At 44.7% G+C, this 27,736-nt stretch overlaps 1 protein-coding gene across 1 annotated transcript; it reads left to right on the top strand.

The window, feature by feature from the left end:
* Positions 1-556: 556 nt before the first annotated feature.
* On the top strand, positions 557-22,905 carry lmnb1 (lamin B1). Its single transcript, XM_086187111.1, has 11 exons — positions 557-1,131; positions 6,740-6,896; positions 7,125-7,250; positions 9,296-9,466; positions 14,404-14,529; positions 15,034-15,254; positions 18,058-18,286; positions 18,372-18,476; positions 18,745-18,864; positions 19,366-19,476; positions 20,466-22,905. Exons 1-11 carry the CDS (start codon positions 776-778, stop codon positions 20,505-20,507), a joined length of 1,764 nt encoding a protein of 587 aa, XP_086043237.1. The 5' UTR covers positions 557-775; the 3' UTR covers positions 20,508-22,905.
* The last annotated feature ends 4,831 nt before the right edge of the window (positions 22,906-27,736 follow it).

Genomic DNA, 27,736 nt, shown 5'->3' with positions numbered 1-27,736 from the left:
AGCCCTGCCCTTGGGCCAAAAAAGGTGTGTGTTTGCTACTCCATGCAAAACAGAAAATAAAACTGAATTATTGTTACTAAATAGTTTAACTCTTAAACAAATTGCATTTATGTACATGCTTTAATTTTCATAGATCAACACTGTTTGCTTTTATCACAATAAAATGCATGAAAATCACAAAAATATTAAATTAATAACATCAACCCAATGTACCACAACTTTTGGTTTTTAAACCACAACCTCTCTAATGGACTGATCGCAATCGATTTCAACAGGAGAGCAACAATAAAATATTGTCAAGGACGATGTGCGAGTGGACATTTCAAAAATCGAATCCTGCCTTCGAGAGCGCAGCAGCCACTACAGGAAGAGCCGTTATCGCGGAGGTCAGGTGGCGCTTGTTATCGACGCCGCCGGGACAACCAGATTCAACGGAGAGATGAATTCTACCACAAACGCGACTCCGCCTGCCCAAGGGGGCGGGGTCCGGCGTCAGTCAGTCGCGTTTACAAGTAAACCCAAAAATTAAAGTTGAAAGAACGCATTGCGTTCGGCCACGCCATTGGCTGATTCCACACAACGTATTTTTTTCAATGAGCCGCCATATTTACAAGCCAACCCCTCTTTCATTCGGGTGTGAAAAGACAGGAGTCGCTTCCAAGTTAGTTTTCCTGAAGTGCCGGTGGTTGTTTATAGCTGACTTCTAGACCGGGACACCGGTACAAGCTACACATTGGATTAGCTAACTGTTCATACGGGTTCTGTAGCTCACACAATGGCGACTGCAGCTGCGACTCCGACCGGCCAGAGAAGCACGTGTGGCAGCGGCACACCGCTGAGCCCGACCAGGATCAGTCGACTGCAGGAGAAGCAGCAGCTCCGGGACCTTAACGACCGCTTGGCCGTCTACATCGACAAGGTCCGTAGTCTGGAGTCTGAAAATGACGTGCTTCACCTGCAAATTAGCGAAAAGGAAGAGGTTCGGAGCCGGGAGTTGACCGGACTGAAAGCCCTGTATGAGACGGAGCTAGCCGACGCAAGAAGGAGCTTGGATGACTCGTCCAAGGAGCGGGCCTGGCTGCAGATCGAGCTGGGAAAGATCAAGTCCGAGCATGAGCAGCTGCTGCAGAAGTAAGCCTCCAACGCTAATCGTGCTAGAAAACCAGCTGCAGACTTTGATTTTCGAGCCACTTTTGTAACATTACGCACGTAACGTTCGTGGGGTGACGTCCGGTCTAGTGTCGGCGTCACAGCAGCCCGGACACGGGCTACAAAGAGCCTCATTTTAATTGTAACCTCCTGTATCTTAGATTGCGGTTGGTTAATCTCAAATTAGATGTAACCTACCAAATATCGACTCGCACCGCGAACATAAAAATGGCCATCATGAACTTTATTTGACTGGCAGACGCTTTCACCCGCCCACTATTGTCTGAGGCTGAAAGAGAATTTTGTTTCATTTCTATCAAATCTAGCTCGGTGCTACTTTAATCAAGGTCTAAGTTAAAAGATTGGACTTTCACGCCCCCGCTTTTGCCTAAAGTCGCCTTCAGTTTTATGCAGCTGGAACCATCATGTGTCTAAAATGTAATTGATATAATACTGTTTTTGTTTTTTTGAATAAATATTCATGCTACTTTAACGGAGAAATTCACCAGTGTCCCATAACTGAAATCATATGTCCGGAAACGATTCCAGAGGTATTGGAAGTATGCATGACCCCCCCCCCCCCACTACAACGTAGGCAGTGTTATTTCCCAAGAAAGCGGTGATTGCTCACTATGGTAAAGAGTCCCCTAAAAGGATCAGGGGGAATCCCGGATCCAGTGTGGCACCAGATTGGCTCGGTGTTCGCCGATGACATACTTTCTGGTACTTATTCCTTTCCAAATGTAAAAGGCAAATATGCTTGCGTTGGTGAGTCTTCAGCCATGTCCAGGGATTCTGGGGGTTTGGACCCTCTGCTTCCTGGATTATTCTTGGCTGAGAGTTGAATTTTGAGAATCCCTTTATTAGCTAATGGTACAAAATCAGATTCTCCATAATTTCCCTTTTGCTTTTTAAATATTTTATGTTAGCAGTGCACCTTTGGTATATCTATTTTTAATTTAACTTTTCAGCTCTGATTCAGTTCCCTTCTGTGTTTGAAGTCATCCAATTTGTGATGTCATTGTCACTGGTGTTCACACTTGGTAACACTTTCAGATGTGCAGCCAGTTACAATGTGTGCCAGGCCAAGCAAATCTGGTTCCTGCAATGGATGTGGATCACTTTAAAATGTTCTTGGTTTTTGTCCTTGCCTGAGATGCCTTCCTAGTAAAATATGAGTAAAAATACACCCATAACTTTCTGTACCATCGCCAACATCTTTGGCCAAAGGTGTGAAAGGCTTCCAGAGAACCGTAACTGTGGCAACTGATGGTTCCATCAGCATTATTAGTGTCCTGAAGGTGAAGAAACCACAACCTGATACCTGAGTCTGATATTCACCTGCAATTTATATTCAAATTTACCTGCCAAAGTTGACAGCAACCCAAACCCCAATACAAGGTTTCCTTTAATATAACAGGGGTTCTAATGGAAGCTTTCTTTATGACCGATTAACTCAAAATAACTGCATTAATTAAGACGTGGAACACACTCAGAAGATATGATTAAAAGTGTTTATAAAACAAGTCAGAACTTTATTGATTTACGACATTATTTCACTTCTCCTTTGATGAGGTACATTAATGATTTAAAAAAAAAGAATCACAATCCACCCTCCAATCAAAACTGTGCTCAAAATTACAATAGCAAAAAATGAGACCATGTAAGTGGGTTATCACAACCCTCTCAACATTGGGAAACACAATTTTAATGTTTTGGTTTTTTTTTTTTTGTTGGTTGTTTTTGTATCTTAAGTTGTGATCACTCAGAAACACTGTTGGCTTTCTTGCACTGTGCATTCTAATACATTAAAAAAGGTTCTGTTTTAACCATCTCACGCTCTTCAAATGAAGAGTGGCAGCCCTGCTGACGGTGTCCGGGCAGAAATATGCAGTTTGTTGTCACTGGTGTGTACAGCGGCACCTCTGTACACACACACACACACACACACACACACGAGTGCCTTTGTGTGTATTTCCATAAATCTAAGAGAATCGGACAGCAGCACCTGTTAGACATGCACGCAGCTGTTGGCTTAAAGTGGCCATACAGTGTGTGTGTTTCCTCCATGAGATTGTTATTGTTGGTCATTGCAGAAAAGAATGTGCACACAGACTGTGCAAGGTGTGCAGGTACCTTCAGCTGTGTGAATGCTTTAGTGAGAAGCATCCTGGTAGTTCTCACCGGTGCAGCAGAAAGGACTTGAACTACTTGATTGTCACACTGAGGCTGTCAGAAAAACTGAGCCTTACTTTTGCAATATGGCGTTTTTGGAAAGAGAAGTATTCCTCCCACTGTCTGATAAAAGTTTATTGGATTTACAATTTTTGGTCCTGTGGAACTTCATCAGATAGACAATGAGACAATGGACTTTAAGCACACCACAGGTTTAAAATATCCAAGTTTCTCCATAATGGGAGAAAATGGTAGCTGAAAGCAGTTGTATCAATGATTTAAATGACTACATCACATTATTCAAATATGTTGGGTGTGTGTTTGACTTCTCCTGTGCAGTACTACAGGTTGTTGATGGGAAAAAACCTCCATCAAAGTGTTTTTATACTGGCATTGTTGAAGTATAAAAGTCTACTATTGTGGCAACTTTCTGATAGACATATGACAAACAAGTGATGATCAGTCTGAGGGGTCAGGCAGGAAGAAGCAGCTGAAGGTGTGTGTGTGTGTGTGTGTGTGTGTGTGTGTGTGTGTGTGTGTTGGGGGGGGGTGTGTGCTCTCTGACAGACGACCACAGGTGACAGTGATGGCCTGAGGTCTGTGGTTTCTTGTTGGCCAGCTGACATGACCTGTCACTCCAGTTAAAACTGGTCTTGTGATTCAACACACATTTGCTCAAACTGCGTTAAGAGCTTGTCTTGGTTCTCGACTAAAGAGTAGTAACAGCCTCTGCTCTCTAGAGGCAAACAGCTAGTATTCCTCTGTGTGTGTGTGTGTGGGGTGGGGGGTCCCAAGATGTATATTTCATCATCAGATGATGATCATGGAGGGTCTCCGCTAATATCTGAGGACTTGCAATGCTGTGACTGCACAACATGGGCACTGAATTCTGGTGTGTTGAAGATCTCTCAGTGACTGAGTACATGCGGTCGCTGCTGCTTCTAAGGTACAGCCAACAGCGTGGCAGTCATCTGACCTCTGTCACCAGGCTGCTGTCATAGCAGACCAGCTATTAGGCCTGTGTTTTGTGTTTCCAACCTTCCTGGCCTGTGGATCATAGCATCTTGTGGTACCATCTCCTCAAGTTTTGCTCTGGATCTAGCAGAAACTTAATGCATGTGTTTAACAATCAGTCCAGCTGTTCCCCCTAGACCCTGATCTGCTGTACACAAGTGGGGCAATGTATCAATTGAAGTACTATGTGTCCTTGGTGTCTGCAGCTGTCAGTGTCTGCATCGTCTCAGAGGATGCGGACCGGGGACATGCTATTCCAGTCAGTCAACAGCAGGGGGGTCTTGTCTGTACTCTGCTGCTGGTTGTCCCCTCTGGGTTGGTGATGGTCTGAAGATGCATGATAACATGCTCTGTAGAGGTATCTCTGGTATTTGTCCTGTAGTGGTGCAGGAATGTTCACTGAGGTGAAAGCTGCCGGCTCACTAGTTTTTCCACTCGCGAACGTTTCTAAGTAAAATGTGAGAGATGGAAACGGTGCATTCCATGAATTGTTTGTACACTTGAGCAGCAGCACCATCACGCCCATCGTGACCCAGAGGCACACCATGAGAACACTGTCCTGGCTCTGTCTCAGCACAGGTCCCCCAGCAGACCCCTCTGCTTATAAACCCTCTGTTGACTTGCTTAATCCAGGCTTAGAGCTGGGAAACGGATGTCCAACTGGTTTTAGAGGGATGAGTCTGTCGCCTGCATTTTCTTTGTTTGTGTGTGTGTGTATATGTATGTACGGAGAGAGAGAGAGGTGTGTGTATATAGGAATATATATTATATATATATATATATATATATATATATATATACATACACACACATATGTATGTGTGTATGTATGCGTGTGTGTGTATATATGTGTGTGTATGTGTGTGTGTGTGTATATGTGTGTGTGTGTGTGTATATATATGTGTGTGTGTGTGTGTATATATATATATATACACACACACACACACAGTCATCCTCAAAATTATTCATATCCTTGCTAATTCTTGTGATTTTTTTCATTTAGTGATGAAATAAATGCATGTTTTCAAATTTGTGTATTAGCTTTATGTGACCAACAATGGAAAGAATGACAACAATATAAAATGAAAAAAAAATATTTCTGGGGTATTTTATTTACGGAGTCCAAAAAAATGCCATGTTCAAACTTATTCATACCCTCGTCCATCGTCTTTCATTAATAGTCAGTGGCATAGCCTCTATTCTTTATGACTGCTTCCAGACGATTCTTGTACGTGTCCACAAGCTTCTTGCACGTCTCCTGTGGGATGTTGGCCCACTCTTCCTTGTATATATCGTGTTTGTTTTTGTTTTTTTTAGTCAAATCATTCGGGAATGTAAAGAAATCAATTCTGAGCAAATGAGGAAAATCAGGTGTGAATAAAAATACCACCAAGGCAGTGAAACCCCTCTGTGTGTGCTATGAGCTGTTGTGACCACTAGAGATCCACGTTATCTGTAAATTAGGCTCAACTGATCAGATTGTATCAGGAACTATTTTTTTTCATCCATCCATTTTCTTCCACTTATCCTGTTTTTTGGGGTCGCAGGGGGGGTGGAGCCTTTCCCAGCAGCCTTCAGGCGAGAGGCGGGGTTCACCCTGGACAGGTCACTAGTCCATCACAGGGCCAACACATTGAGACAGACAACCATTCACACTCACAGTCATACTTAGAGTCAGTTTAGAGTATCAATCAGCCTAGACCCCAATTGATGTCTTTGGTCTGTGGGAGGAAGCTGGAGTACCAGAGAGAACCCACACAGGAACAGGGAGAACATGGAGACTCACACAGAAAGACCCGCGCCCGAGGACTTGAACCTGGAACCTTCTTGCTGTGAGGCCACAGTACTGACCACTGCACCGTGCAGCCAGGAACTATTTTGATTTTTCACTTTCTATGGGCAAGGTGACCTGTTGTTAAATTGCAGTGCTCTCTATATCACGATAAATGATGTATAGTTCTACGCAGATTTTGATCTCAAAAGTACTTCATAGAGCAGGATTTAGCATTTAGTCACAACAGTCGGATTATTCTTGTCATCCAAATTAAAACATTGATGTTTAACTTTGTGTTTCTTTGGGAAATATTTTCAATTTGAATGCAAAAAAGAGGGAATCTCATCAAGTTAAATTTGAAGAGAAGTATAGTTATTCAAACCAGGCAGTTCCACAGTCCACGCATGGACTGCTCATCAAGTATCTCCTGTCAGCCATCTTGGTTCTACATTGTAGGAGTGAAGTTATTGATCTTGAAATAGGGGTTCCACATCATGTATGTGCTAGATTCATATTGAGTCAGCTTTACATATTTGTGCTGCTTTGAAATGTAGAAAACCCTGAAGAGGACATCCCTAGTTCAAACTCACAGTTAGCCACATGCACTCGCTGTTCTCCTTCCTCCAGCTACAGTAAGAGGGACAGCGAGGCAGCAGGAGCCGTGGCCAGACTGAGGGATCTGGAAGCCCAGCTGAACTCTAAAGAAGCCATGCTGACCACAGTGCTGTCTGAGAAGAGGGGCCTTGAGGCCACCCTGGCCGAGTTGCAGGAACAGATTCAGGAGGTACTGCATGACTGTCCACACTTGAGTGATGAGGCTGCCAATATTTTCCCAAACACAAGAATCCCAAAAAACAAGAACATTTCTGAATATTAAGTACAGTATCTGCCTGTATTCTGCATCTTGTGATTCAGCACAATGACTTGACCATTTCTTTGTGGTGAGATGGTTTTTCCTTCTCTAGTCATCATCATCGTACCCTTTTTTGTGTGTGTGTGTGTGCGCTGCCAGCTTGATTCAGGTCTTGCTCAGGCAAAAAAGCACCTTTCAGATGAGATGCTCCTGCGTGTTGACTTGGAAAACCGCTGCCAGAGTCTGACGGAGGAGATGGACTTCCGTAAGAACATGCATGAGGAGGTGAGAATTCAGTACCCATGGCTCTGGGACTGCAGGTGTGGCCTGTGCTTTATCTGCTGAATGATGTCACTGAAGAGTAGGGTGGTCTCATTTAAGTTTGTCGTCTTCCTGATCAGAACTCTTTTAAATTTGTGAGTATCTGCTGACTGGGTCTGGAACTTCTGTTTGTTTAAATACATATATCACATTCAAATGATAATAGCTTTATTTACATTGAATCTTTCAAAAACAAGTGCGTCAAGTGCTTTGATGGACAAAGCAAAAGCTGCAAAGTCAGGGATAGAAATGTGTCAAAGCAACAAAGAAATAAATCAATGAAAGACCATAAAAAGACAATACAATACATTGAAAATAAGTAGATTAGATTAGATTTGCAGCTTTCTTTAGAATACCAGTCTGAAATTAAAGCTGCAAGCAGCGTTGTTAGGGCCTGAGCCCCCGCCTAACCGCGGCCGGATCACCGGCCCGAATCCAACGGTGTAATCGGCAAATCCCTAGGCCTTGTAGTTTCGGAGATACGAGCCTCAGTGCGCTGCACAGTGTGAGTGCAGAGCTGAGAGCCGGCCCTTTAAGAGCCCCTCCCTTCTCTGCTCGCTCTCTGCTGTCTGTGTCAGAGTGGAGAGCAGAGGAGGATTTGGCAGTTTAACTGTGAAACACAATCATAACTCTGCATATATGGGTCAAAAGTGTAATGTAAAGACATCAGTGCGTAGAGTTTTTCTCAGGAATTCAATGGTGTGTTTTCTGAAGGTGTGAGTGTTTTAGTTTAGAAGCTACAAGTGTTTGTTTGAGAGTATGTACATGAGGGCAGAGAAGCTCCAATTGTGGTTTCCATGACTACAGTAAACAAATGTCTGCCATCTCTGTCAGAGCTGAGAGCAGAGCTGAGAGCAGAGCTGCCAGCTGGCCCATTAAGAAGCCCTCCCCCGCTGCACTTCCTTTGATCTGTGCTAGAGTGGAGAGAGCGGAGGATTAAGAGAAATGTAGTGTGTAAAAGCTGAATAACTCGGCCTACGTTGGTCGAAAGTAACACAAAATACCATATTTTTGTAGGGATTTTTGTCAGGAATACAGTGATATGTTTTTAAAAGCTGTGCGATGTATGGTTTAGACGTGAGAAGCATTTGTTCGAGAGTATGTATCATGAGAGGACACGGCCTCCCCATTGACTTCCATTGTAAGCGTGAAACGTGTCTCCCCGACTTTGACGGCTTATAAAATGGGAACCGAGCGCGTAGTATATTATTCTTACTGAACTTTTAATCAGCACAGTTGGGAGAGTAATGTGTGAAAGTTTGGAAGCCCTGGCATTTACGGTTTAGGAGGAGATAGATTTTGTTCGGGGAGTAAAAAAAGTCCTGATTTTGACAGTTTTGTCCAATTTGTGGACATTCTGTTGGAGATAGGTGAGGGGTCAGAGTGTAAGAATTGTTCGTCTTGATGAGACGAGTCCAACGGTGTTGGTCCCATGTCTGTGGGAGTTTTGTGTGAGGAGTTATAGCGCGCGAAATTAAAAAAAATTATCTTTTTTTTGTGTGGCTCCCTAGGTGGCGCTATAGACTTTAGTGGCGTTTTTGTTTTTGATTAGTGAATGTTGAGACATACCGAACGATTGTGCCGAAATTCAGCGAATTTCATGCATGTTCAGGGGGTCAAATTAGATTATGCGCGTTATGCGCATTATGCGCATATAGCGCGCACTCATTGAGAGCAAGAACAGTATAATACCAGGTTTTGAATGGGTGTGTATGTGAAAACTGGCTCCGGGCCGTCTGACCCAGTTGCCTCATGGGTGTTGGGGGGGCCTGGGACACTGTTTAGTGTGTGTTTTTAGTGTTTTTAGTGCTGCTAATGTGTTGCTCTGCCGAGCAAACATAATAGGGTCTTCGCCAGAAGTACCTTCTGGCTCAGGCCCTAATTAAGGACCCAATACTCCAAAACATGATCTGAAAGTATCTTTTCTTTAAATAGATGAATCCTTTTCTTTCCGTTTCATATTTTGAGTAGCCCAACCAGCACTGGCCAACTGTTTTTGCCTTTGACAGGAGGTGAAAGAGGCCCGTCATTGCTATGAAAGCCGTTTGGTGGAGGTGGACTCTGGGCGAAAGGAAGAGTACGAGTATAAACTTACTCAGGCCCTTTTGGACATGAGAGCTCAGAATGAGGACCAGATCAAGCTCTACAAAGACAACATGGAGAGCACTTATGCAGCCAAGGTTTGAACACACCAGCATGCACTCTCCACAGCAGATGTTGGAGGTCATCTCTTTGTCTTTTTCATATCGTCCTTTTGTAATAACCAATTCCCCAAAACTATGTAGTAAAAAGAGCCCTGCAATCATCTCTATCACTGGATGCAGTGATGCATAATGAAGTGTGTGTCTCTTCAGTAGACTGTCCCTTAGCACTTACCTGCACTCACTGCAGATAAATGTCCATATTTCCAAGCGAGAACACACATTTTAAAATGTAATCTAAATTTGATTAAAGCTGCAAGCAGCGTTGTTAGGGCCTCAGCCCCCGCGCGGCCTGTGGCAGCGGCTTTGACACCGGCCCGAATCCAAGGGTGTCTTGGTCAAATCCCTGGGCCTTGTAGTTTAGGAGATAGAAGCCTGAGTCTGATCAGAGAGTGAGAGCAGAGCTGAGAGCTGGCCCTTTAAGAACCCCCCCCCCCCCCACTGCTCTGTCTTTGATCTGTGCTAGAGTGAGAGCAGAGCTGAGAGCTGGCCCTTTAAGAACCCCTCCCCCACTGCTCTGTCTTTGATCTGTGCTAGAGTGAGAGCAGAGCTGAGAGCTGGCCCTTTAAGAACCCCTCCCCCACTGCTCTGTCTTTGATCTGTGCTAGAGTGGAGAGCAGAGCTGAGAGCTGGCCCTTTAAGAACCCCTCCCCCACTGCTCTGTCTTTGATCTGTGCTAGAGTGAGAGCAGAGCTGAGAGCTGGCCCTTTAAGAACCCCTCCCCCACTGCTCTGTCTTTGATCTGTGCTAGAGTGAGAGCAGAGCTGAGAGCTGGCCCTTTAAGAACCCCTCCCCACTGCTCTGTCTTTGATCTGTGCTAGAGTGGAGAGCAGAGCTGAGAGCTGGCCCTTTAAGAACCCCTTCCCACTGCTCTGTCTTTGATCTGTGCTAGAGTGGAGAGCAGAGCTGAGAGCTGGCCCTTTAAGAACCCCTCCCCCACTGCTCTGTCTTTGATCTGTGCTAGAGTGAGAGCAGAGCTGAGAGCTGGCCCTTTAAGAACCCCTCCCCCACTGCTCTGTCTTTGATCTGTGCTAGAGTGAGAGCAGAGCTGAGAGCTGGCCCTTTAAGAACCCCTCCCCACTGCTCTGTCTTTGATCTGTGCTAGAGTGAGAGTAGAGCTGAGAGCTGGCCCTTTAAGAACCCCTCCCCCACTGCTCTGTCTCTGATCTGTGCTAGAGTGGAGAGCAGAGCTGAGAGCTGGCCCTTTAAGAACCCCTCCCCCACTGCTCTGTCTTTGATCTGTGCTAGAGTGAGAGCAGAGCTGAGAGCTGGCCCTTTAAGAACCCCTCCCCCACTGCTCTGTCTTTGATCTGTGCTGGAGTGGAGAGCAGAGGAGGATCAACAGAATTTTAGTGTGGAAAAGCTGAATAAGTCGGCATACGTTGGTCAAGAGGGACACATAATACCATATTTTCGTAGGGATTTTTGTCAGGAATGCAGTGGTGTGTTTGTAAAGCTGTGGGATGTATGGTGTAGACGTGAGAAGCATTTGTTTGACAGTATGTACCCTGAGAGGACACGCTCTCCCCATCGACTTCCATTGTAAGGTGAAACGTGTCTCCCCCACTTTGAGGGCTTGTAAAATCCAAACCCAGTAATTCATATAAAAACTATTAATAACTTTGAATCAGCACAGTTGGGAGAGTAATGTGTGAAAGTTTGGAAGCGATAGCATTAATGCCCTAGGAGGAGATAGATTTTGTTCGGGGAGTAAAAACAGTCCTCAGTTTGACAGTTTTGTCCAATTTGTGGACATTCTGTTGTAGATAGGTGAGGGGTCAGAGTGTATGAATTTTGTGTCTTCATGAGACGAGTCCAACGGTGTTGGTCCCATGTTTGTGGGACATTCGTGGGAGGAGTTATAGCGCTTCAAATTATCTGAAAATTATCTTTTAGTTGTGTAGCTCCCTAGGTGGCGCTATTGACGACTTTTTTTGGGGGGGGGGATTAGTGAATGTGTCGCCAGACCGGAGAAGTGTGCCGAATTTTAGCGAATTTCATGCATGTTCAGGGGGTGAATTTAGATTATGCGCATATTGCTCATATAGCGCGCTCATTGACAGCAAGAACACGGGGTCTTTCTGGGTGAGTCTCCATGTTCTCCCTGTTCCTGCTGGGTTCTCTCTGGTACTCCAGCTTCCTCCCACAGTCCAAAGACATCAATTGGGGACTAGGCTGATTGATACTCTAAATTGACCGTAGGTATGAATGTGAGTGTGAATGGTTGTCTGTCTCTGTATGTTGGCTCTGCGATGGACTGGTGACCTGTCCAGGGTGAACCCCACCTCTCACATGTTGACGCCTGGGATAGGCTGCACCCCCCCCCCCCCCCGTGACCCTTAATAGGAATAAGCGGAAGACGATGGATGGATGGAAATCGAATCCTATCACGGTAACGGTATATATCGCGGTATAAATTTAAGTGTAAAAATGATACGGAAACGCAAAGAAATTATTGTTTTTAAAGCACTTATTGTGCAGAATGCAGAACTCAAACACAAAATTAAACTCTGGTGCAAACAAACAACATAAGAGAAGTACAAAAAAATAAGCGATATTGCAAACAGTACTTCAAGTCAGGGAATTTCTCTCTTAGGCAAAAATGGTAAAAACAGTGAAAAGGTTTGGTAATCCAAAATAGTGCAAAAGTTACCAAACACTTTTTCTACATCTATAAGAAGACAAAAATAAAATTGATATTCTAAGTAATACTACTTCAAGTGCACAGAACAGCCTTTTGTTCAGTAGTACAAAGGTTTCATTGAGTAAAACCTACAGTACACTGAGCATTGTTTCAGTGGAAAAAGAAAAAAGTAACATATCACATTTTTAAAAAATTAAAAAGCTGCAAACTCTGCCCTTTTGATCGGCAACAATATTTTTTTTTTCCTGTAGTCCAAAACCAGTCCAGTTTCCACTCACCAGTAATGTAGTGAATTGTGAGGCTGATATAAGGCTCCATGGTGCGACCCGACCACAAGTCTGTCGTTGTTGAAGGTACTTTAACTGACAGAGGTCTTTCTCAACTTTGTCACGGAGCTCGCTGTACAGATTTGGCATTTCGGTTTCGCTAAAAACCGTCCTCCCGCTACCTCCTTTCACTGTCACAGTCACTCGGCACATCTTGCAATGTATTGTTTTCTGTTCAACATCCGATGCTTTATATCCAAGCCATGCCCACACCAGTGCCTCCTGCTCCGCGGTCTCTGCGCTGGCAGCCATTTTCACACAGGTACGATGATGACGTCGGAAGATATTATGGTAAAGCGCAAATCTGTGTCGTGGGCCAAATTATGTCATTTCTACCGTATAGCACATATATCGCGCAGTCAGGGAATCAGGTTTAAAATAATGGATATTTGGATTTTTAGTGTAATTTCTTTTCCCCAAGCTGAGTTCCAGCCAAGTTTCTTTGTAAACATGCTAGCGACACTCGAGCTTTCTGCAGAGCTGGCATCACCTTGCTCTGCTGCAGCAGTAACGCTGGAGGAGTTGCTTGGACGGTCCTGGTCGGCCGGCCAGAGCGAAATCCCATGGTGCCAGTAAATGGTTGGAACAGGTTAGTCGTGTTGCCGTTGTTTTTATTTCACACTTACATATTCTACAGACAGCGACCGACTAATTTAAAACTCCTCCGTCTTTATAAAAGCCAAAGTGTTTCCATACACTTGACTGAAACGATGGCTGGAAAATTTCTTTCTCTCCTCTGCCATCCACCACGCTGTGTTGTTGCTTGTTATTCGCGCTTTTGCTGGTGCGTACGGCTGAAGTCACAGACAGGCAGAGTCAACCGAGTGACGTTTAAGTTACAAACGTTTAAGTCGGAAACGCCAAAATCACACAGTTTCTCAAGTTTGTCGTGCTTAAATCCAATGTACGTTTTCACAGGATCGATTTAATCGATTCTTTACCATTTAAATGATTTTTAATCAGTATATGTCGCTCAGATGGCCAATATGCCGAGCACAGATCAATGCAGTTGAATCAAAGGAATAGAAATTCATCCATCCATCCATAGATGAATTGTTACACCCCTACACATTACTGTTTTATCAGTAGAATTCAGTAAGCATTTCTCAGGTTCATGTCTTTCCATTTCTGACTATTCATCAGAACAACTAAAGTTATGAAAGCGCGGAGCTGCTAAATTTCTTGATTTTATAACTGCAATGTCACAAAATGCACGACAGTACTTTGATTTCAGCTACATTCAGACTTAGAACAGTCGCTTCGCATCAGGAATCGCTCTCTGAGGTGCCACTCACATCTGTGTGGTGCCGGTGTCCTCGATACCCACAGCTGCTGATTAAATGGATATGGAAAGTTCTGCTGCTTCCATGGTATGGAAAGTATCATTAATCAGGCAAATGATTTCTAATCATAGTGTTTGTATGATCCACAATACATTTGTGTCTGGTCAAGCTGATTGTGAAGTTTTGAGCCACCTGAGCTGGATAACAATACAAACTACTTCAGATGGTCTGAGGTGAAGACAGCATTTCAAACAGGAAATGATGCCAATGCTCCTGTCTGGTCTGTGGGTTGTCGAGGGGTCTCCAGTCAGCTAGCACCAAACGTAACCTTGGTTATGTCACCATGGTTGATCCTTAACACAAGCAACTCAGTGATTGTTGTAAAATCTTGCTTGTGGTAGTGATTTAAAAAAAAAAAAGGACTCTGTGCGTAGGGGTGGCTCTTGAATGACGCCAATTGACTGTACTATAAACCTACTAATCAGAATTTTGCTTCCTCTGTTTATCAAATGCAAACCCAGAGCTGGTGTTTGTGAAGCACGTGAAACGCCACTTCAGTAACTGAGCTCCAGCCTGATAGGAAATGGCAGACACCATTCACTTCCTCTTTTAGGGTGTGAGTGGGAAGGAAAGGGTGTTGATGTTGTATGTGTTTTTGTTCAGCTGGAGGACCTGCGTCGTCTGTCTGAGATGAACGGAGCATCAGCCAGCATGGCCCGAGAGGAGCTGAGGGAGTCCACGCTGAGGATGGAGAGCCTCACTGCTCAGCTTGCAGCGCTGCAGAAGGAGGTCCACCTTTTAGCCTTTATTTGTCACACATTTACTTACCTTCCACGTAACATACATGAATTTCTTTTTGTTGCAAAGAATCAATTCCGTTTTTGAAATGTGATAAACAATGTTGTTCGGTAACTAATGGCAGTACATTATCTAGTATTCTACTGATGTCAACTGCAAACCTGCGAAACTTTATGGCTTGACTGTGACTGTTGGCAGCCACACATTTGGACATCAAAGTTTGGTGATGCAATCAGTCGCTGTAAACTTGGTATGAAGCTGGTAACGCCCCACTGGTGAGTTCAGTTGTGCATGTGCAGTGCTCAGGCTGAACAGCAACAGGCAGCAGCATCTAGCTGCCTCCCATCAAGTATGGATGATTAATAATGGCACAATGTCATTTCAGATCAACAGCAACATCAAATCGCATCACAATAACCAGTATTAGCCTCGTGTTCCTTGGTTGTCGATCTTATTGTCACCTGAGACATTGACCTCCTACTTGTCCATCCTCAGACTCGTGGCTGGCGTGATCGAATCGCGGAGCTGGAAGCGGCTTTGATTCAGGAGAAGGATGTAAGCCGAAAGCGGTTGGCAGAGAAGGACCTTGAGATGGCTGAGATCCGAGCCAAGATGCAGCAGCAGCTGAGCGAGTACGAGCAGCTGCTGGATGTGAAACTGGCTCTGGATATGGAGATCAACGCATATCGCAAACTGCTCGAGGGAGAGGAGGAGAGGTGAGGTCCTGCAGCACTACAGTGTGTTCAGTCCAAACACAAAGCTAAATTTCCCCTTGCATGTCAATAACACAAAGTAATCATCCTACAAACAGAGTTGGGTACTATTCACATTTGAAATGATAAGGTACTTTTTTTGTAGGAATAAACGTGATTTTAAAAAAGAAGCCCAAAATTCTGAAGCACACACATTTATATTGAAATTCAGCAATGACCATATTATTTGTTTATGCCATTACACAAAATAGAAGTGATCCCTGCTCATTTGTGATACTCGACTCTATGGCGGGATAGCAGCCTCCTGAGCCAGGCTGACAGATGTCACACTGTGAGGGGACAGGTGGACCTGTCAAGACAATACAACTGACTCGTGACAAGCTAAGGATGATAATGCTAACGTTAGTAGAACTGTAAAACGCTGAGTTAACACCAGCAAAGACGATAACAAAACTTGTATCCAACAACAGATTAAACATTAAATTACCTGTAACATTACTTGCTGAAGTTGATGCCATGTTGTTCTCTTCAGTTTCATCCTTGTCCACAACACTGCAACGTGCAGCTGCTCTCCCTACCTGCAGGCCTGCTGCAAATAATGCAAGCTAATGCAGGAGGCGATAGCTCTGAGGCTAACTTCTACAAACAAATTAGGTTTCAACTGCTACTGGAAGGGTCAGAGCAGACTCTACCTGAGGTCCTTTGGAGTGCAGGGGGCACTCTTGAGGACCTGCTATGATACGGTGGTGTCATCAGCCATCTTTTATGGGTGGTGTGCTGGGGCAGCAGCATAGCAGCAACAGACAAGAGGAGACTGGACAAACTGTTTAAGAAGGCCAGCTCTGTCCTGGGATGCCCCCTGGACCCAGTGGATGTGGTGGGAGAGAGGAGAATGATGGCCAAGCTGTCATCTCTGTTGAGACTCCCACCTATGCACAACACCCTGACAGCACTGGAGAGCTCATTCATTGACAGGCCTCCTTCACCCTAAGTGTGTGAAGGAGAGGTTCTGCAGGTCCTTCCTACCTGCAGCTGTCAGACTGTACAACAAGCACTGCTCCCAGTGACCACCCCTCCCAGACCCTGGACAATCTCGTGTGCAATATTTTACATTTTCTGTTTGGGCTGAGCAACTTTATTGATTCTGCGATATATATCGATATTTTGTTTCCCCAGAGAATATTGATTTTTCAGCCGCAAGTATCAATACATTACACCCCATTCAAATACCCCATGTCCCGCACTTTGCAGGAAGAGCAATTAGGTCTGCCAGCTGCTGGTGTCGCTGTAGAGCATTTCTTGTTACCCAGACGCCGACGCCTCTCTCATCAGGTTAGAGCTGAAAGATTCAGGAGAATGGCGGCGAGTATAAATCCAGCGCCTGCAAGCTTAAAAGCAGATGTGTGGGAGCGTTTTGGGTTCAAAGACAAAAAGGAAAGTGACGATTTAGACAAAAGTAAGGCGGTTTGCAAACTATGTCACACAAACGTTAAGTACGAGCCCGCCTAAAACGTCATCACCCAGACAAGGAAATGCTAACTGAGACCGAGCCAAAGAAGCTGCGGCGCGACTCAAAACCAACCACACTGGACAGTGACAGCGGTTCCCATCTTCTTCACCGAGGTCGCAGAAAATTACTGAGTCCATTGCCTACTTTATTTGTCAGGATTTGAGACCTTATTCCGTCGTGGACAACACTGGCTTTAGGCGCCATGGTTTATTTTTAGTTAACCTGGTGGCCAGACTGGCTGGTAGCTACCTCCTATGTTCAGTATCAAGCTAAAAAGCTGCCAAAGAAGGCCACTGGCTGCACTTTAACTCTCCATTGTTCACTTTACTTTTCAAAAGCTTGAAAGGAACAATTTTCTCTCAGTTTCAGTGAATGAAACTAATTTTCTCACCACATCTTTGATTCATTTTGTCCAGCATTTGCAAGCTGCCACTCAGAGCCATTTATTGTGTAATTGATGCTTCAATCCAAGTCAAGGGAACACTCACAAGTTGTCACCAAAATCACTTTGTCCCTTTTAAAATATATATATATCGTATCGTGAAATGAATATCGTATCGTATCGTATCGCGAGATTAGTGTGTCACTACAGCCCTACTTTCTGTGCAGTACTTAACACGGTACTGTGCAATATCCAACACAACACTTATGCTATTCATATTTTTTGTAGTTTACAGTAGTGTATTATAGTTTTTTTTATTGTAGTTTCTTCTATTTATTGCTCTGTAAATTTTCCGCTGCTACTTCTTCTTTTTCTGCTGCTATAACAATGTCAATTTCCCCACTGTGGGACAAATAAAGGCTTATCTTATCTCATCTTATCTTTCAACTCGCCATTACTGCCCTCTTGAAAATCTGCTGGTTGTCACATAATAATGCTCTCACATTGAGCCACATTCAAGACAAAGTTTCTCTCTTTCACTCATAGTCATGTTGATGCGTTCAGGTGCCAAACTTTGGTACCAATTGATTTTACATGAATTGGTATTCCTAAAAATACAGAGTTCAGTACCCACCCTACCCACAAATCCAGAGGAAGAAGCGCTTACCTCCATGTAAATCTGTTACACTCCAGATTCCTCCAGAGGCCCTGCTAGTCCTTGACATCATTCCTGTGGATGAACAATCTGATCGCCAATCAGAACAAGCCTAAATTGGTGGTCGAGTTTGACTTACTGTTCTGGGATGTCTGAAGGATGCTAATACTTTCGTCAATTGTTGTTTGGTCCAAGTATGACTTGGGATTGTTACTCCACGTCTGTCTGAGCATCTGTGATGATATACCCCCACCCCCAGACTGAAGCTTTCCCCCAGCCCTTCCTCTCGCGTCACCGTATCCCGAGCTTCATCCAGCAGCCGCAGTGTTCGGACCACCCAGGGGAAGAGGAAGCGTGTGGATGTTGAGGAACAGGAAGCCAGCAGCTCAGTGTCCATCGCTCACTCTGCCTCGGCCTTGGGACCCATCAGCATCGACGAGATCGACACTGACGGCAAGTTCATCAGCCTCCACAACAGTGGTGATGAGGTGAGCAGTGAACATTTGAATAGAACTGGATGTGCTGTAACTATGATATTTGACAAATATATTTCCTGTTGTGTGCTTGGGTCAGGACCAGGCCATGGTGGGTTACGAGATGATCAAGACTATTGGAAGTGCCACTGCCACCTATAAGTTCACCCCCAAGTATGTCCTGAAGGCTGGTCAGAAAGTCATGGTAAGAGTTCTCTGCTACACAGAAGCTTATATGAAACAACAAAAGGTAAAACATCCAACTAAACGACTGAAGATTTGAGCGACATCAGATTCTGCTGTGGCTTCTACTGCTGTAGGATCAACTTACAAGACACACAAAATTATCAAGAGTTTCTCCATCATGGTGGGGAATCGGTTCCTCACACCCTTCCTGGTTTTTTCGCTGACCTCCCTGGCTGTGTTGTGCTGGCATCTGTGTGAAGCCTTGTGTGTTCCTCTGCTGTATGCAGGTTTGGGCCTCTGATGCTGGTGTGAGCTCCAAACCTCCCACAGACCTGGTGTGGAAGAACCAGTCCTCCTGGGCCTCAGGGGATGATGTTCACGTGGTGCTGATCAATGCTCAGGGAGAGGTCAGGACACACACAGAGACAACCCTCATCTACCTTCAGTCATTGGTCTCTCTACCCATCACCACATCATCTATCTCTAGTCCACTGCTATGTGCTAGCTGAAGTCAGAATTTCTGCATTCCCTATCAGAACCCCACAGCAGCTCTGAGGCCTCTGAGACAGACAGCTTTTAAATCATGATGTACTGAGTATGGAAGGCTCAGGGGTGATGACTGGCAGCCATCCACCAGCAGTCCAACCCTAATTTATTCACTGTATTTTCAACAATGTCATAGACTTTAATGTGACCTGACGCCATGTAGAGCAAAGTGTCAGCCCCACCCCCTCCCACACACAAAAAGCAGCTATTTGTGACTCTGTTTATAACCCCAGTTGTTTTGATAAAATGCGTTTGCCTGGACAAGCAGACATTGCACTATAACTAGATCCATGGTAAACCTCCATCAGTTCTGTGGAGCTACAACAGAGTAAATGCACTGAGCGCCTCTTGTTGTGTGGTAGGAGGTGGCCAGAAGAACCACTACATACAGGACAGCAGTAGAGGAGGAGCCTGGTGAGGACGAGGACGATAACGGCGTGGAGGCCATTGAGGAGGATCTCCTCCACCAGCAGGTGAGTGTAGTGTACTACGATTACACTAGTGTGTGTGTGTGTGTGTGTGTGTGTGTGTGTGTGTGTGTGTGTGTGTGTGTGTGTGTGTGTGTGTGCTGCCATCCTGACATTGTGAGAGCGAGTGAGTGAGGTCGGGATCCTTGAGAGAGAACAGCTGCTTCCTCCTGTCCGACTAGGGCTAAACTCAACTGGTTTGCTTAATTTTAAAGTACTCTTGACTGTTTTTGTTAAGTGTGTTTAAAACAAAAAGCTATATTATTATGTTCTATAATATTATTTACCATATTTTCCACACTATAAGGCGCACCTTCAATGAATGGCCTGTTTTAAAACTGTTTTCATATACAGGGCGCGCCGCATTGTAAGGCGCATAGAATAGAGACTACTGTAGTGGCTGGGGTTGCGTTATGCATCCACTAGATGGAGCTGCGCTAAAGGGAATGTCAACAAAACAATCAGATAAGTCAGTCAGTCAAACTTTATTAATAGATTACAAACTAACTTTCTGACAACTCCGTTCACTCCCACAACAAGTTGGTGCATTCCCAATACGGCACCGTATGTACCGGTAGCTCTTCCGGGTATCTGCGCCGCCTTCATTGACAACAATGTATTTCCAGCTCCATTTGTCACTCTGCCACTCTACCAACTGTGCGTCGTAAGCGTGTCTCTTGAAAGGTGCCATTTTGGGGTCTTCATACACACATAAGTGGTGTGGGACTGGAATTCCCCTTTACCGTTTTTACCGCTGTTACTTCGGCGACGCCCCCTGTAGCCATAATTAACCAATATTGATGCATATATAAGGCGCATCGGATTGTAAGGCACACAGTCGTTTGTTGAGAAAATGAAAGGCTTTTAGGTGCACCTTATAGTGCGGAAAATACGGTATTTTATTTTTTTTAATGATTTGGTTGATGGTATTCTTTGGTTGATGACAGCCTGATCCTGAAAAGTAGTGTGAGCTTGTGTGTCGGTGTTGTGTGCAGGGAGACCCTCGCTCTGCCAAGAGAGGCTGCTCCATCATGTGATTGCTGTGAACCACCCAGCCACCACCTCCTCTGAGCCCCGCTGGTCTGCTGCCAACCCAATAGTACAACTATTTTTCTATCTTTTGTAGTGTGTTCCAATAAAATGTCTGGATTTTATTGGATCTTTTCATAAGAATGCACAACTGTTTCTGGTAGAAATATTTTTTCCTGAAAACCATGAATACTTAGTTAATGAACAACCTTTTTAGATTGGAAAACCTATTTTCTGTTTTTAAACCAAGCAACAAGTGGTTAAGCTCAAAGATTGGTTTGTCTTAAAGAAGAGAAGTTGTGTGTAATGAAATTTGTATTTTAATGTTGGTTTATTTTATAATTGATGCTATATTTAGCCTTTTTACATGACAAAAACTACAGGATGTCAGTGATAAGTCTGTCATTGGCCAGTTTTCGCAGTTTCTGTATAATGACCATGGAAGCAGTCGTGGTTGAAATACACCGGGCGTGTCCCTTCCATCACAGTCAGCTGGAGCCTCTGACGCTGTGACTTGCTGTCCAGGCATCTTAGGTGCCAGAAACTACTCAGAACTGGTCCCTGCGTCAGCAACTGTTGTAGGCGTGTGGTTCTACAATAAACAACAAAATATTGAGAATGTCTTATAACACCACAAACAGTCTGAAACAAGTGACAATCATGAAACAGGAGTTAGCTTCTGGCTAGCAGATGTATGCTCATAGAATTCCACTGATCATATTTGTCAATATGCACTGAAAAACTCACTGTCCATCTCATGACTCAGCTCTATGGCATGATTCCGTGTGTGTGTGTGTGTGTGTGTGTGTGTGTGTGTGTGTGTGTGTGTGTGTGTGTGAGTGTGAGAGAGGCCAATGAAGAGGTCTCTCTCTATGACACTGACAACCGTACTACTACCATCTATAACTGATCAAGTCCTTCATCCCAGTATCAGTAGTCCTGTAGTTAAACCCATCCAACATGGGTCACAGCAGCTTATCTGGGGCCAGGAGTAGTAAGCAGGATCAGAGGGTTAGCCAGCTAACTTCAGTGTACTAAAAAAAGGTGGCTGACTTTTCAGTGGAGTATATCACTGTGGTAACATCTGCTGCAGAGCTAACTTGCTAGGAGTTAAGATACAGGGTCAGAACCTATACAAGCTCCGCCCACTGACCAATATCACCTCATTGGACAATGTCACTACAATTTATTCACCAGTAAATTGAAATCAATTTGAGGGTAATAGGAGCATCTCTCAGGAGGGTGACGGGTATTTCCTCATCAGCACCTCTGATTTATTTTTCCTCAGAGGGAACTATTTCCTCCGTTAGCTCAACGTACATAGCCAGTGAGACAGATCAGTCTCTCTCTTCATTTATGAATTATGACCCACTCATTAAAGACCATATTGATATTTCTAGTATGAAGTTTGCATCATCTGCACCTCTCCTTTGTGTGGTCAAAAGTCAAGCAGCTGCACATGTGAACAGTGAACAGTTCATTCACAGTCCCACAAGCAGCTGTTTGTTGTAGATCTCCTTCCTGCTTTGGCTGCACAAACTGTTACTAAAGTCTGTGTTATAGAGTTATAGTCCTCATTAGAGAAGATTATTGTTTGTTCCTGTTGACTGAAATACACGCCTCTATGTTGGTGAGTAGTCATCGAGTGCAGGCTCTGCCCCGTACATGTGAGGAAACTCTGGTTTTCTGGCACCAATGATCTCTGACGAAGTGAAACTGCGGGATCTGAGGATCCTGCTTGGTGGCACTGGCTCCTGGTCCGGTCTGTGAGGAATCCAGGTATTGGAAACAGCAGGGGAACTCAGAGGATCCCGGACGGAGCAGCTGCACCTGATGTAGCAGGTGCAGGGTGTTGGCTCTGCTGATGTGGTCTCAGATGTGCCCGGTGTATTGAAAGCCTACTGCAGGAAGGACAAACACACTAATTGCTTGTTATCATTTGGGAATGAGTTGATAAATGCTAAAAGACTTGCTGCCAACATTCTGGACATGGTGGACAAATCTGTGTAGCACTCCACTGCTGCCCATGTCCTCCCTCTAGTGTCTGCAGGAAAACCTGAACAAACCAGCGTGTCTGATTGTATTTCCGTGAAGTCTGAGGACGCGTAGGTGTGGACGCTCAGTGGTCAGAGCTCCTCCACGAACATCATCGGACCTATAAATGTGACTGAATTCCTCCTTGTGTTTCTACAACTTCAGTCTTGTGCCATCACAACAATCCAGTTTTCTTACAGGAGGGGTTTTACTGTAGCAAAAGTTTCTGAACACTGACTTTGAAAAAGCATTGCACCACTAATTAAGAAATGTTGATTGTATTCTTAACTTTAATTTGAAGTGTTTGTTGATGTGTTCATATGCATGCTCTGGCTGTAATCTTCATAGTGGTATATTAAACGTTCTTTTCTAGCTCATGTCTGCACGTCATTTCCGACTCTACCACATAGCGTAAGTCCTCATAGTCAGGCACTCGAGAACTGAGCCAGGAGAAGCAAGATCAGGTCTTCTCAATTTCTCCCTCAGTTAACCGGAAAGGTCTGTGAATTTTTTTCTACAATTTCATTTGGCAGACGCTTCAGTTCAAAGCGACATTCAACACAAGCAAGGATTTAGACTGGAGGGAAAAACCTTAGAACGATTAAATCCGTCGTTTGATTGGCCGCAGGTGCTGCCATCTAGTGGCAATTATACCAAAATTACCTGCGTAATCAGCATGAGGGCTAGGCAGTCAATGCTATGTTATGAGCAGGGGTGAAAGTGAGCTGGAACGCGGTAAAATATTCACGGCCCTAACGGAGTTCCGTTAAAAAAAGGAGGAGAAGGGAGCTGTTGAGCAGCGCGGCTTCATCCGCGTCGAACTCGGGAGAAATTAACTGACGGAGGCAGTGATGCTCCTCAGCCCTTCTAGGCATATTTATTTTTCAGCACACTTCTCTCCCTGAGCATGAGGAGGGTTCATCTCAGAGAACTTTGAACAAGCCCCCCCACACGGGCATCGCCCACAAACCATGCGCCACCTTGTGGCTGCTTAACGAAACAGCACCATCAAAATGCAACTGCTGAGTACTCAAAAGAATCTCTTCTAACAGGAGCTGTCAAAATCCACTATTAAATAAAGAAAACAACGTCTGACGGCGGTTTCACTCTGAACGCAGCCGACGCTGCGCGAGGTGGGGCGCAAGCACGCGCAGCGCTACCGAGTTGCTGGGCTTGGTTCGCGCTCATGTGACGTCACAGCGCGCCCACATACACATGAATGGACTCTTCCCCCGCGCAGCCTGCGCCTTGCGCGGTCAGTGTGAAACCGCCTTGACACGGAGTCTTGCGCATGAGCGCATCTCCGCATGCGAGGCGTTTCTGGTTGGCTGACAGACGGACACGTGGGTCACGTTACCAGCATTGTTAGTGTTGATTGGTTAAAACCACACTGTTCTGCTTTCACGGAACGAAAAAAAGAACGAAAACAAAACAGGGCAAAATCAAACTAGTGATTGTCCTTGAAATGTTCCTCATGTTTTGTGTTGTGTCTCACTGTAAAGTGTAAACTGATATTTTGCTAAATGAATCACTGAGTGATGTTGATGATCTGTGTCTTCATGTCTGCCTGCTCCCTGCTGTCAGCACTGTGGTGGGCAGTGACTGTACAAAGAAGTTTACAAAGCATTTCCAGGGGTCGCGCGGGAAGGGCGGGGCTATGAGGGTGCAGTTGTGAGGGGAACAGACACCCGAAAACTAATAAAAATCATTCAAAACCCATTAAAAACCGTAAAGCGGCGGCGGGCGCTTTTTTTTAACACCCTCCCAAAGGGCATGCGTACAGTTCCGGCAAGACTTTCAAGCCACTTTCACCCCTGGTTATGAGGGTGTCCTACATTAGTTTGCATGTACTGCATGTTCACCTCATTTCCTCAACACTTACTTGCAGATGAGACTTTGATATTTTTCTATTACAAAATGCTCTCACGTTTCATTTGGAAGTCTTCTATCCCTGGTTTCATCCAGATCTCTTCACACCGAGATATTTTTAGTGTCTTCCTCAGAGCTCTTAGGTAGGACAGCAGCCATTGCTGAACTCACAGACGTCCCCGTGCACATGTATGACCACCTCCTCTAGGACAGACCTGTGGACTTGCTGAATCTGTGGTTTTGATCTTGAAAGCGTCCTGTGGCTTCGTGTGTTGCTGCTGCTGGTAATGGTCACTCACAGGAGCAGGGCTGGACTCCACTGTAGACATGATCCAGCTTCTCAGTGTCCACCGTCATCACTTCATCATCTCTGCAGACAAAGTTACCTTGGACTCAAATGTGGTGGTGTGCTGTAGTGTGTTTCAATAAACACATTACATATGAACAGAACAATACCAACTGTACCAGTCACAGCAATAAAAGGCACCCTAAACCCACCACTGTGACACGCTGCACACACCCAGTGGGAGGACACACTGAAAACTTCCCATGAGCTGCTTGAGGCTTCAGGGAAGTTTGTGGAAATTTGCTTCATCAAAACCTGCATGTTAAGATTCACTGAGACAAATCAGTTTTGGTTCAATGTGATTTACTTCAACACATTTGTGTCGTGTTAAACCACCAGCCTGTCATTTATTGTAGTGAAATATAAGCTGGCCGATTTTTAACACGGATGTCTGTTTATTTTCAGAGAGCAGTCAGACATCTGAGAGCGTACAGTAGTGAGAATGTTCCTCAGCTGCTGAATCTGCCTCACTGCAAGTGAAAGACGCTAATTCAGATCCACTTCACAACTTCCGTTCCAGTCTCTGCTTAAAGACGGGAGGTGGAACATCTTGTCCACTGGTGTGGTCAGAACCATCTGGAGCTAAACCCCCTCAAGACTGTGGAGATGATAGTAGACTTCAGGAGGAGCCCCCTGACACTCTCCCCTCTCACTATCCTCAACAAGGTGTGTCTACTGGGGATACCTTCAGGTTTCTTGGTTGCCCTCGCTCTCAGGACCTGAAGTGGACCTCCCACATAGACACTGTCCAGAAGAAGGCCCAGCAGAGGTTGTACTTCCTACGACAGCTCAGGAAGTTTAACCTACCGCCAGCCACCCAAAAGGACAGGTCCAGACTGTAACAGACCAATCAGGTCTGCAGAGAGGATCATCGGTGCTGACCTTCCTTCCATCCAGGACTTGTACCGGTCCAGGGTCAGGAAACTGGCAGCCAACATCGCTGCAGACCCCTCACATTCTGGACACAGACTGTTCAAGCTCCTCCCCTCTGGCAGGAGTTACAGAGCACTGTTCACCAAAAGCAGCCGACACAGAGACAGTTTCTTTCCAAGCTGTCGCTCTGATGAACTGTAACAGTCGCTGAGAGTCAGAAGAACCTCTGCACTAAGAACACCTCTATGCACATTTGCACCTCCTCGCTCGGACACAGTTGAATTGGCACTATTCACTCATACATATTTACTGACTATTTATATGTTGCACATAGGTTGGGTTGTATATGTTGTTCTGACACCTTATTTTTATTTTATCTTATTCTGTATAAACCTCGACATAACTTTGTTTTCAAGAGAGCTCAGTCTACTGGAGTCAAATTCCTTGTTTGTGCTTCCAACGTGGCCAATAAAGCTGATTCTGATTCTGTAGTAGCGTAGCGTCCAGCACATCAAGCATCAACTTAATTTAAGACCGTGTGAATGACTGATCCAGCACAGTCACGACGGCCAAGCCCAAAGTAAGTTGACTACTGTGGTAGTATCCATATCGGTAGTAAACGTCAGGTGATGTTATCAAATATTTTCCAGATGCAAAAAAAGTCAACTTCCTTGGTGCACTAGAGTCGTTGTGAGGGGGTCTCCAGCCCGTCCTCTCTGAACCACCAGAGTTCCTGCCAATCCACATGTGGATCACTAAAGTCTAAATCATTCGTCCCGAGGCGTCCATGTATATCAGCATCCCATAACAAGTCTGTGGTATAACCAGAGAGCAGGTCCTTCCGGTGGGACGGCTGTCTATCTCTACCTCAGCGACTTCAGACACAGTTGGCTCAGTCGATCCTTCCTTCCCTTCTGGGTCTCGATGTGAATACAGTGTTCCAGGATTGCTGTGTTGTTTCAGGTTAGGGTTCAGTGACGCAGTCGCAGTGACTGACAGCCAAACCTGAATGGCAGCTAACACTCTTGTCTTTGTCTAGGACATTCCTGCAGCACAGATACTTTGTCACTGCTGCACTCAAGAGGGCTTTTCAGGTTTTTCTACATTTACCTGCTACATTTTGACACAAGTATCTGTACTTATTTCATTTTGAAAGGTTTCGACATGTGACATCAAGGCTGAGTCATGTAGTTTTTATTGTACTTGTACTTGGTTTACTGAGAAATCACAATTCATCATTGTCACATTTTCAACAACGCAGGAAACATGATTGAGGTTAAGGTTAATGTTGATTTATTGACTCCAGTCTGCTCCACACAGACACTGGCATTCAGCACCAGCGTCGGCACAGGTACCAGAATCAGGCCTGGAATAGTTGGATCAGTGTATCTGTCATTTACACACTGAGCAAAGTTACTGTTTGTTTTTTTCCATATTTTTTAATTTGAATTTAACATGCATTAGGTTGTCAAATAAATATCACAAGTGTTAATTTGTTATTTCTTAGGAAAACCTGGTCGGAAAGAAATTTCGAAAGACTTCTCAGAGTCTGTACATTTCTACTTATACTTGAGTAAAATACTTGATAAAAGCAACAGTACTGATTCAGAGAGGTTTTTTTACACAGTAACAGTGCAAAGTGAGTAATTCTCCACCTGTGTGAATACACAACCACAGTGATGATGTCTGTGGTTGAGTCGTACAGGATCGAAGTTGTACTCAGTACTTGGATTACCATTTACTGTCTTTGAAAGCAGTTTGAGCTAGCTAGCTGTAATGAGGGCAGTGTGTGTGTCATGTGACTGTCATGTGACAGTGTTTTGCCAGGCCAGCATGATTGAAGTTACCAGATGATCATTCTGTTTGTTCATCTTGAATACAAGCTTCTCTTCATTGACTCCCACAGGAAGACTCCCCGTGACCTCTGACCTCTCCCTGGGTACCATCTTCAGGAGGTCGGGCAACATCTGGATCCTGGACTGTCCTGGGTCCAGTCCAAATGAAATGACGCTTTCATATCTATGAAGGAATGAATCATATTTAAAACTCTGGTTTCATGTTGTTGCCCTCCTACATCGATGGAGACCTTCTTTGGATAGAGCAGATCAAATGTTG

This window comes from Aulostomus chinensis, chromosome 19, assembly GCF_037954235.1.
Source record: "Aulostomus chinensis isolate RoL2024-O1b breed Wild chromosome 19, RoL_Achi_v1.0, whole genome shotgun sequence".
Classification (NCBI taxonomy): domain Eukaryota; kingdom Metazoa; phylum Chordata; class Actinopteri; order Syngnathiformes; family Aulostomidae; genus Aulostomus; species Aulostomus chinensis.
Note: the sequence above shows the minus strand (reverse complement) of the source record. Positions and strands in the feature narration are given on the sequence as shown.